This window comes from Cydia splendana, chromosome 9, assembly GCF_910591565.1.
Source record: "Cydia splendana chromosome 9, ilCydSple1.2, whole genome shotgun sequence".
In the NCBI taxonomy this organism is placed as follows: domain Eukaryota; kingdom Metazoa; phylum Arthropoda; class Insecta; order Lepidoptera; family Tortricidae; genus Cydia; species Cydia splendana.
In genome coordinates, this window is record NC_085968.1 from 14118460 (window position 1) to 14130590 (window position 12131).

General features: G+C 36.1%; 1 protein-coding gene across 1 annotated transcript in view; it reads left to right on the forward strand.

Moving 5' to 3' along the window:
- Positions 1 to 7746, forward strand: part of LOC134793653 (very long chain fatty acid elongase 7) — a 46003-nt gene extending 38257 nt beyond the window's left edge. Inside the window, exons 7-9 of the mRNA XM_063765291.1 lie at positions 4922 to 5058; positions 5741 to 5902; positions 7129 to 7746. Coding sequence (XP_063621361.1) covers positions 4922 to 5058; positions 5741 to 5902; positions 7129 to 7269 — 440 coding nt within the window. The 3' untranslated portion in view covers positions 7270 to 7746. The remainder of the gene's footprint in view (positions 1 to 4921; positions 5059 to 5740; positions 5903 to 7128) is intronic.
- The last annotated feature ends 4385 nt before the right edge of the window (positions 7747 to 12131 follow it).

A 12131-nucleotide genomic window follows, 5' to 3' on the forward strand; every position in this document is an offset into this window, starting at 1 on the left:
TACACGAACATTGTGTTACCTATGCATTTATTAAACAACATGCGCAATCCAACATTATTTGACTTATATTGACGTCAAGAAAGGTTTTAAATGCCAATCTTACATAATACAAGTCTCTGCAGTCGTAGGTATTAAGGATTTAGTATTTTATCAGATTTGCGCGATGTCGGTGTGAAATCATTTTTAATATTTACATAATTATTTGCTATTAGTTGCAGATTATATGCTCTTTAATAAAATATTCAAATGATCAAAAATGTATAAATTATGTAGATGATATGAAGGAAAAAATAAATAATCTGCAGTTATTTTATCTTAACCCTTTACCACCAGGCTAAGGCATATATATTTCCCACATACGGCACTTCAAACATGTGTTCTATTTTCGATCAGTAAGACTGACATTCGATTGTCATTTCTGAACTGTCAGCCTGGTAAAGGGTTAAGCAGCCAGGGCAGGAGGATGGGAACACCCAAATATTCCGAAATATGTTTTTCCGATTTTCATAACCTCGATTTTCATAATCACGATTTTTTATACGTCCGAAATATCGAAATCACGACTTTGAAAACCACGAAAGAAGAAAATCACGACTGCGCTATTTCCGAATACTTAAAATCCGATTGTCATATGAACGAAAGCTTAAAGTTCCGATTCTTAAAAAATCCGATTTTTTTTTTTCCGAATTTGTCTATTCCGAAAAATCATTGACATTCCGAAATAAAATAATTCGGAATTCAGATTTTCGATCTTTTGTAAACTCGGAATAATGAAATTCGTGATTTTCAAAAGGGAAGTAATTAGATGGTCAGCCGTTTTTAAAATTGATCTGCAAAAAAAAATGCATTGAAAAGTGGGTTAGGATAGAACTGCGATCTTTACAGAAACCAACTTCTACTTGAAAAGTGGGTTAGGTGAGGTTAGAACTGAACCTTCACAGAACCCAACTGCTACTAGAAAAGTGGCTTAAGTTAGAACTGCGACCTTTACGGAAACCAACTGCTACTAGAAATGTGGGTTAAGTTAGGTTAGAACTGCGACCTTCACAGAAACCAACTCCTACTAGAAAAATGGGTTAGGTTAGGTTAGAACTGCGACCTTCACAGAAGCCAACTGCTACTAGAAAAGTAGGTTAGGTTAACTGCGACCTTTACAGAAAGCAACTGCTACTAGCGAAGTGGGTTAGGTTAGGTTAGAACTGCGACCTTCACAGACACCAACTCCTACTATAAAAATGGGTTAGGTTAGGTTAGAACTGCGACCTTCACAGAAGCCAACTGCTACTAGAAAAGTAGGTTAGGTTAGAACTGCGACCTTTACAGAAAGCAACTGCTACTAGCGAAGTGGGTTAGGTTAGGTTAGAACTGCGACCTTCACAGAAACCAACTGCTACTAGAAAAGTGGGTTAGGTTAGAACTGCGATCTTTACAGAAACCAACTTCTACTTGAAAAGTGGGTTAGGTGAGGTTAGAACTGCGGCCTTCACAGAACCCAACTGCTACTAGAAAAGTGGCTTAAGTTAGAACTGCGATCTTTACGGAAACCAACTGCTACTAGAAAAGTGGGTTAAGTTAGAACTGCGATCTTTACAGAAACCAACTTCTACTTGAAAAGTGGGTTAGGTGAGGTTAGAACTGCGACCTTCACAGAACCCAACTGCTACTAGAAAAGTGGCTTAAGTTAGAACTGCGACCTTTACGGAAACCAACTGCTACTAGAAAACTGGGTTAAGTTAGGTTAGAACTGCGACCTTCACAGAAACCAACTCCTACTAGAAAAATGGGTTAGGTTAGGTTAGAACTGCGACCTTCACAGAACCCAACTGCTACTAGAAAAGTGGCTTAAGTTAGAACTGCGACCTTTACGGAAACCAACTGCTACTAGAAATGTGGGTTAAGTTAGGTTAGAACTGCGACCTTCACAGAAACCAACTCCTACTAGAAAAATGGGTTAGGTTAGGTTAGAACTGCGACCTTCACAGAAGCCAACTGCTACTAGAAAAGTAGGTTAGGTTAACTGCGACCTTTACAGAAAGCAACTGCTACTAGCGAAGTGGGTTAGGTTAGGTTAGAACTGCGACCTTCACAGACACCAACTCCTACTATAAAAATGGGTTAGGTTAGGTTAGAACTGCGACCTTCACAGAAGCCGACTGCTACTAGAAAAGTAGGTTAGGTTAGAACTGCGACCTTTACAGAAAGCAACTGCTACTAGCGAAGTGGGTTAGGTTAGGTTAGAACTGCGACCTTCACAGAAACCAACTGCTACTAGAAAAGTGGGTTAGGTTAGAACTGCGATCTTTACAGAAACCAACTTCTACTTGTAAAGTGTGTTAGGTGAGGTTAGAACTGCGACCTTCACAGAACCCAACTGCTACTAGAAAAGTGGCTTAAGTTAGAACTGCGACCTTTACGGAAACCAACTGCTACTAGAAAAGTGGGTTAAGTTAGAACTGCGATCTTTACAGAAACCAACTTCTACTTGAAAAGTGGGTTAGGTGAGGTTAGAACTGCGACCTTCACAGAACCCAACTGCTACTAGAAAAGTGGCTTAAGTTAGAACTGCGACCTTTACGGAAACCAACTGCTACTAGAAAAGTGGGTTAAGTTAGGTTAGAACTGCGACCTTCACAGAAACCAACTCCTACTAGAAAAATGGGTTAGGTTAGGTTAGAACTGCGACCTTCACAGAAACCAACTGCTACCAGAATAGTGAGTTAGGTTAGGTTAGAACTGCGACCTTTACAGGAACCAACTGCTACTAGAAAAGTGGGTTAGGTTAGAACTGCGACCTTCACAGAAACCAACTGCTACTAGAAAAGTGGGTTAGGTTAGAACTGCGACCTTCACAGAAACCAACTGCTACTAGAAAAGTGGGTTAGGTTAGGTTAGAACTGCGACCTTTACAGAAACCAACTGCTACTAGAAAAGTAGGTGTAGGTTAGGTTAGAACTGCGACCCTCCCTCCCCTAGAAACTTACTGCTTACAGAAAAGTAGGTATAGGTTAGGTTAGAACTGCGACCCCTATAACTGTTTTTAAGAAAGTAGGTTTAGGTTACGTTAGAACTGCTACCCCCCGTAGAAACGTAGGTACCTTTATTTATTAACAACAAATTCGGAATATCGTTATTCGGAATTTAAAAAATAGTAATCACGTCAAATCGAAATTCAAAATTTCGGAATTATGACAATTCGGAATTCGTGATGTCAAAAATCGTAAATGTTAAATTCGGTGTTTCTCCCTATCGGAATTTTTATATTCGGAATTATGTGGTTCGGAATTTAAAAAATCGTCGGTTTTACTATTCGGAAATATAAAACTTCGTGATTTTCATCGTTCGGTAATTACGACAATCGGAATTTTGATGGGTCGAGCATTTAAAAATCGGAATAATAAAATTCGATATTTTAAAATTCGGCATAAAATATTTCGGAATTATGTAGTGTACCCCAGGAGGATAAACGCTGGTGCAAATTTAGGTTTATAGGTACAACTTACGTCTTTACCTATAACTACATAATTATTATCTTTATGAAAAACCAGAACACCGCCACGCGTTATAATTATTTTATTATATGAATATTATAAATCGCTAATTCAATTTCATAGTTCAAGTATTTGGTTATTACTTACTTTTTAGTTTATTTATTTATCAAATAGTATCAAATTATTATTTGATATCGAATAATATCAAATTCTGAAATCTAGCAGGTTGCTTAAAACTTTTCAACAAAAAGCAACAGTGTGCACTGCCAACAAAAACGGCTGTCTGATGCAATTTAAGCTGGTTGTACAGTCACCTGCAATAATATGCTATTCTTCGAAGGCCGCAAAAATATGTGACCCGCTCTTATGGCTCTACAAATAAGATCGTGTCAGATATTTTTGCGGCCATCGTTGTGTAACATATTATTGCAGGTACATAGTCAGGTTCCAAGAAGTGATTACAGAAATATAGACCAGTTCTAGTTGCACTTGGATCGAGTAAATAATTACTTTAATAGTTTTAACGCATTTACATGACATTGTATACCTATTTGTAAGATTAGTGTCATAAGGTAAAGTGCAAATCAGTTAGGCCCACTTGCACCAACCCAATAAATAACCCGGGGTTAAGCGGTTAAACCGTTAACCCAGTGCCAAGTTGTACTGGTAACCATGGTAACTCCAGGTTTAACCGGTTAATCCCAGGTTAGTGGAATGGTGCAAGTGGGCCTTAAGGAAACAGCTATCGTGAAGTTTATTCATGACTGTTTGTATAAGAACGGTCGTATTTACTTGCAATGTCGATAAGTACCATTGTTCATGTTACAAGTAAATATTTAGTCATTAGTGTATTAGAGAGTTAAATAAATCATATGGTATGACGTAAATAATAAGAATCCCATTAGAAAATTTCCTAGTTCAGTTTAATAGTATATTTCATTTTATGGCGTCAGTAGAACATGAAAGCATTTAACTATTTATATTTGATAATATTTTAAAATTAATCTCGTACTCAGTTATAAAACCAGCTAGTAAATCTGTACAGCTTATATCAAAACAAATTTTGAGTTATAAAGTAATATTTATAATTATGATTTAATTTTATAATTTGTGTCTCTGTGTTCTTTTTAATGCATTGCGTGGCGTTAAAGAATTTCTAATACAACGTAAAATCGAGTTATACTAATTACTACAGTACATTAGTACATTAGTGGCGATAAATTGAAACACGACCGAAGGGAGAGTTTTAAATCGACACGAGTTGCGAATTACCTTTACGCACCTGTATTGTACAACGGTTTACAGAACATATGGCCCTTTAAATTTTTGAAATTGGCACGTATTGTCCTTAATCCCGCCCTAGGGCGGTAATGTAGCACCATATGTACTGTAAATTACTTACCTATCAGTAATTTTTTTTATATTTTTTTCAGGTGGTCACTCAACTTTCTTCGGCATGCTGAACACATTTGTACACATCATTATGTACTCGTATTACCTCCTGGCCGCGCTCGGACCTAAGGTGCAGAAGTACCTGTGGTGGAAGAAATACCTCACCGCACTGCAGATGGTTAGTACATGTACTATTTATGTATATTATTGTACATTATATGTATATCTAATACCTTTAAACGAGCAATTCTTGTATATTGTGACTACTTAAAAAAAAACGCGTATCTTGTTCTGTTAATCAAAAGAAAAATGTGGTAAGTGGGCCATTTTATTTAAAGTTGTCCCCTAGACTTTTTTTCAAATTTGGGATTTTTTATGTTATTTCTACTCAGAATCATGAGCTCTTTTGATCCTAATAGGATCTAGGTCCCAAGATTTCCATACATTTTTCGATCTTTCCATTCCGAAACCGCCATACAAAGTCTATGAAAAAATGATAACGGAATGGAAAAAAAACCTTGGGTCACTTTTTTTCTCCTATTAGGATAGAAAGAGCTCGTGATTCTGAGTAGAAATAACATATAAATTCACAAATTAAAAAAAAAGTGTAGGGGACAACTTTAAATAAAATGGCCCAAGTATGCATGGGAAACATACAGAGTTACTGCATTTTAACTTTGAGTATCAGTGCGAGATTTTTTCAAAGTTGTGACGATATTTGTATATTTCGGGGATCTTGGAAACGGCTATGAGGGTTTTCGGGGGCGAAAAATCGATCTAGCTAGGTCTTATGTCTGCAAAACCGAGTTGAGGGCCGTCCACTTTGCTAAAGCGTACTAAATTGTTACTGCTCATTTCAGGTTCAGTTCGTGCTTGTGTTCTTTCACACGTTCCAGCTGCTATTCACGGAGTGCGACTACCCGCGCGCCTTTGTCTGGTGGATCGGCATGCACTCCGTCCTCTTCTACTACCTCTTCTCCGACTTCTACAAACAGGCTTATTTGAAGAAGGAAAAAGCTAAAGTGAGTACCTACTTGGAGTTCTACTTATCTTTTAAAAGGAGCTTAGCTGAAGAAAAGTAAAGTTGTACGGTACTAGAGTCTGTTCGGAAAGAGAAGAGTCGTGGAATGTATTGGGCCCCATACATTCCACGACTCTTCTCTTTCCGAACAGATTCTACATTTAGATAGTCGACATAGAAATCATTCTTGCAAGGCCGATACCACATATCTTCTGGATGCCTGTCTATAGCAGAAACTTAATAAAAAATCACTGTTGGCATAACGCCTACGCCTTAAACTATGATTCCAATTGATTAAACTTCCACAGACGATCTTGATTATAATATATCTACTGATGACATTGTAAAACCTAGGGTCACTCTTGATCATTTGCATGTCTAGGCAATCTTTCCGTAACCTGTTCTCTTGGTCACTGGAAATATTTAAAACATATTTCCTGTTGAGGTTCAAGACCTTAACCTAATTTGTACATGTCCACTTCCTTTTTCTACAATAAGTAGGCGTGTTTGACATAGCGTGCTACCTTCGCTGGTAAATATTTTAGCTAAACAATAAACCTCTACAAGCATATAATTAGATTATGAGGACCCTGAAATCAAAGGTCTCTAAAAGATATACATATCCAGCTCTTTATATGAATGATGTAGTAGCGAAACTATTTCCAACACTTCAATTATACGAATTTGACGCGATAGTAGAAAATAGATTAGATAAATATTATTTTCTAGAATATTTTTTTTTTAAGTTATTTAGGCTACAAACAGTCTTATACAAAAATAATGTAATATCAAAAAGAATAGATAGTATAGAGGGGTCCTGTCATTGTAAATTTTGTAGTCACTGTAAATTTACTGCCATCTATCGACACACGACTAAAACTCAAAATAAAAACGTATAAAGTTATCAAAAAATGTATATATATGGATAAATAATTTTATTATTTTTATATAATTTTGATCCATGTTCATTCACTGATATATATGTGTTAAAATTGTTAAATATGAAACGGTGTCGTCACGCCATCTAGCCGAGGATAGGTTAAAGGTGTGTGCGGCATCTATTCGAGAATGACTTTTACTTGAATTCCGAGGCACGTTTTTTCCTTAGACTTTATTCGTCTTATACGAAGCTACATATGTCTTTGGTAATATTAAGCAATGTGTTAATAGACCTTGTTTTTTAACATCATATCTTTTTTGTTAACATCATATCTCTCTATCTTTCAGATCGCCAAAGCGAAAGTAGCAGCGGAAGCAGCAAAATCGGAATCAAAGGACATGATGTACCCACTCCTGAACGGGTTCAGCAATGGCGCCGCGCTTGGCGACGTGCGGCAGCGAGTCGCCGGCGCCGTCGCCGCGCAGTGATAGTGACTACCGCGCGCCCTTAGATCCTAGAACAATCCACCCGCAACCACGGGGGTGCTACCCACTCCAATAGCCAACTCTGCTCCTCAGTCCGGTAACCAAACGCTACCGGAGAGCGAAAGGAGTAGACGTTTCGCATTCTATGTGGCCCTTTAAATAAGAGCTGTTTCCCACTGACGTCCAGTTTTTTGCGGGATACGGTTTTTTTAGGATCCCGTTTTCTGTAGTAGTCATGCAGGAATCCCGCAAACAGAATCCTCGTGTGAAAGTTACAATATTAGCACCTATACTACTGAAACGGGATCCTGCAAAAAACCGTATCCGCAGAAAACTGGACGTCAGTGGGAAACAGCTCTAAGAGTACCCGATGAAGAAAGCTCAATTAGGTAATCTTAAGTTATTGTTAATAATTAGATGTAGAATTGTTATAAAGTATCAGTGTAGATAATGTTGTGTGACTGCGTAATTTACAACGTACATACTTAAGACTATCCGCAGACCAAATATACGACTGGAGTCAAAATTACTATATTTTTCTTTCTTGCTGCAGCCATGAAAGTGTGAATATGAGGATTTAAAGTACCATGCCGTCAATTTGGTTTGCGGTTAGTGGAAAAATCCGTCTACCTGTTTAGATGACCGTCCAAATTTAATTTGTACCTACCTATATGTTTTGTTGTAGTTGTTTGCTTATTTAGAAACCGTCCACGTGATGAGACGAGAGACGACCGATGTTTGTAAAAATTAAAGAGGGTCCATTTTTTTGCAACCTGACCCGAAATCAGACTGGTATATTTGTGACCATTACACAATTGGGATCCTTGCATAGTTATTAGTAGTAATAATAATCTACAAAAAATATTACTCATTGTACCTCAAAACTATCTGTCAAAACAATAGTTACTTTACGCCAAAAACCTCTCATTGTTGCTTTTACGATTTCCTGTGCTATGAATCTGGCATTGATCTTAGTTTAATTATATTGTAACGGACTTACTACCTTCCTTATGATTATGACTGCAGTTCGTATTTCCAATATGCACCGAGCTCTGCGCCTCAGGCGCACCAGTATTAGAATGGTCCACGATTACGCTTAGTTTTAACGGATCTCTAGGTCATATGTTATACTGGTTTGTCTCGGACAATGAACTCGGACTCGGTAAAAGAGGTAATAGTCCAGTAATACTACTTTTCAAGTGTTGACATTGCTAGTAATTGTGTGAGTACGTTTGAAGGACGTCAATATTTTTGTTGACGATTCCGTTGAATGAGAAGAGTGTGTGTCTAATGTACGAGTGCCATTGGTAGCGATACCACCACAGTGTACTTACGTAATCCAACTATTCCGGTAAAGATCTAGATGTTAAAAATATACCTAATGATGAAATTGTGCTATCAGTCGAGAATTCAGGAAATTGTAAATAGTGGTGGATTGAACGTAGATGTGGAAGTTTTGATATGTAATACAAGTTCAATATTTAATTAGAATTTGCTAACTTATTTCACGATGAACTTTAAATGTATTGTTATTTTTGCCTCCTGATTCAACTTACGATTTGACAAGCGACTACGTGACGTATCACAAAATCTAGTAAATATATCTCGGCTGAAGGCTTGGCTAAACACTCTGACATTTGTCAAACTATTGCAGGCATTGCAGCATTGTACTTAATTCCAGCGTAGTCGCGGGGATTACCCTTGGATTTTTCTATCTAGGCCGGGCTAATATTATAATCAAGGCATTATTGTAAGTTTTGTAGCATACTGATGTATCAAGCCATTTATCTAGCCTGTAAAATATTTTAACTTTATTTAGGTTAGTTATTATTTATAATTGAAAGTAATTATCTCTTTTTAGTTGTGAATTACATGACTGTTTTATAATAATATCCAAGTATTGTTTTTCGATCACTTTTTTGGTCGACAAACAAACAAACTAGTTTTTTTTCGTGAGGGGTTTAGGATTGCTGTATCTCTTTGCATGGTATTCATGAACAAAACTATGATAGATCAGTTGTATATGATTCCAGGTAGCTATATTAGTTGATACCTAAATTTGAAACAGAATTTTACATCTTTGTGAGAAATTCCCACTTAATACATTACATAACTGTATTTAAAATACGAAGTTCAAACAACCAAAATGGGTTGTCCTTTTTTTTACGCATAAAAGATTCGTTAGCCTCGTTTGGCTGGGCTATTTAAGAATACCTATACTTTGACCATGTATATAGGTAATGGTTAAAATAACGCCGTGTTATCAAACTTTGTGATACTTATTTAAATAAAAAATAAGATAATAAAAAAACTATGAGTTTTTTTACCTTTTTTCTACAAAATAATTGTAGTTGTAATATAGTATTTTATACAATCGTTATACCTATATATAGAGCTTTTCAGTCGAGTACCATGTTAACCCTTTTGCAGGCTGCACCAATCTACAAGATTTACCCAAAAAAGCCATTTAGATACCAATTAATCCAGCTTTGATGATTCATTTGAAGACAAGTCACATTTCCCGAAACTACAATCTAATTTGAACCTTAAATCGGAAGGCTAAAGTTGAAATTCTATTGACGCGTATGTGGTCGATAAATCGTACTATGCCTGCAAAAGAGTTAAGTAAGGTACGAGATTGAAAACCTCGGTTATATCACTATTGTACTTTTTGGCTGCTATTTAACTGATTACCAGATTTAGTAAAATTTAATACCAAAAAAATCTATTTTACCACCCTAAAATAATAAATGATCACCAAAATTATAACACCATTTTAATGTGAAATGATTACCTATTTTATTACATTTTATATCCTACTAAAGGAAATAACACCAAACTAATCATTACTAACCCAAAAATAGTAACTGATTACCAAATTTCAAACCCCATTTTAATATGAAATGATAACCAAATTTTTACATCTTGCTATCCTATTAAAGAAAATGTCACCAAAATAATAATTGTAAACCCAAAAATAGTAAATGACCACCAAAATTAGAACTCCATTTTAATGTAAAATTATAACCAAATTTTTAAAACTTGCTATCCTATTAAAGCAAATTACTCCAAAATAATCATTGTAAACCCAAAAATAGTAAATGACCACCAAAATTGTAACCACATTTTAATTAAAAATGTGCAAATATTTAATATACCTATCGTTATCCTATTAAATTAATTAATCTACTTCGTCACCTTTTTCTAGTAGCATGTTATTTCTGTAACAGTCGCAGTTCTAACCTAACCTAACCCACTTTTCTAGTAGCATTTCGTTTCTGTATGGGTCGCAGTTCAAACCTAGCCTAACCCACTTTTCTAGTAGCATTTCTTTTCTGTAAGGGTCGCAGTTGAAACCTAACCTAACCCACTTTTCTAGTAGCAATTCTTTTCTGTAAGGGTCGCAGTTCAAACCTAACCTAACCCACTTTTCTAGTAGCATTTCTTTTCTGTAAGGGTCGCAGTTCAAACCTAACCTAACCCACTTTTCTAGTAGCATTTCTTTTCTGTATGGGTCGCAGTTCAAACCTAACCCAACCCACTTTTTAATAGCATTTCTTTTCTGTAAGGGTCGCAGTTCAAACCTAACCTTACCCACTTTTCTAGTAGCATTTCTTTTCTGTAACAGTCGCAGTTCTAACCTAACCTAACCCACTTTTCTAGTAGCATTTCGTTTCTGTAAGGGTCGCAGTTCAAACCCAACCTAACCCACTTTTCTAGTAAGTAGCATTTCGTTTCTGTAAGGGTCGCAGTTCAAACCTAACCTAACCTACTTTTCTGATAGCAGTTTGGTTCTGTTCTGTTTGGTTCTGGGGTTGGGCGGGATGGGCTAGTAATTTTGGCATTAGTTTACTTTATTTGGTAATATGTATACATTTTATGGTAATCATAGTGGTTTATTTAGGTGAAAATATCGCATTAATTTGGTCTTCAAGATTTGGTGATCATTCAATATATTTGGTATTTGAATACAAATTGTAGTGCAGTCGTAATTAAAACGGTGGTACTTTTGTATTTTTAGGCCTTATTTTTTTGGTGTTCAGTAATTTTTTTTGGTAAGCATGATTTTTTTATTTAGGGTACCAAAGTATTTTTTGGTGGTCATTATATTTGTAGCCGTACTTTTTCTACGAGTCAACTACAAAATTAGGTATATAGGTAGGTAGATAAAAATATAGGTAGTACAAAAGACATCAACGCACTTCTTATTCATTAAATAGTAGCGCGTTCATGTCTTTTTTTCTATCCTTTGATTTTTTCCTCTTGAACGCGGCGACATGTGTTTGGTCGAATTCATTACAGTTGACTAAAGTGTTTCGTAAGAAGTCGTTATAGTTGAGTCTCTGATATCTTACGGTATACGAAGTCGTAATTCAACCAAGTAAACGAGTAGAAAAAAGGATTTTATAGGTCTACTCTACTATGTATTGAACTGATGAGGTTGGTAACAAGACTAACAAGGTATTATTGTCAGCTATAGACTGGTGGCCTAGCTATAGGGTTCCGTAAAGACCTAGGAACCATTATAGTTTCGCCATGTCCGTCTGTATGTCTATCCGTCCACGGTTTAGCCCCCTGACCTTTAGTGCTAGAAATAATATGTAATTTGATATGGGGATCAATCGCGCCGAAAAAGTACAATTTGAACTTTAATAGCTATCAATAGAGTTTTTTTTTTTTTTTTTTATAATTTATTTATCATAAAGTACACAACACTTTTATAAACATTATATTCCTCGCCAAACTGCAATTGCAGTTTGTTGGCGAGATCGCGCTCATCTTCACAAACATACATATTATGCTATGCACTAAATACTAAACTTAACTTAACAACTAAATTCAGGTATATTTTAGGTACAGTTTAA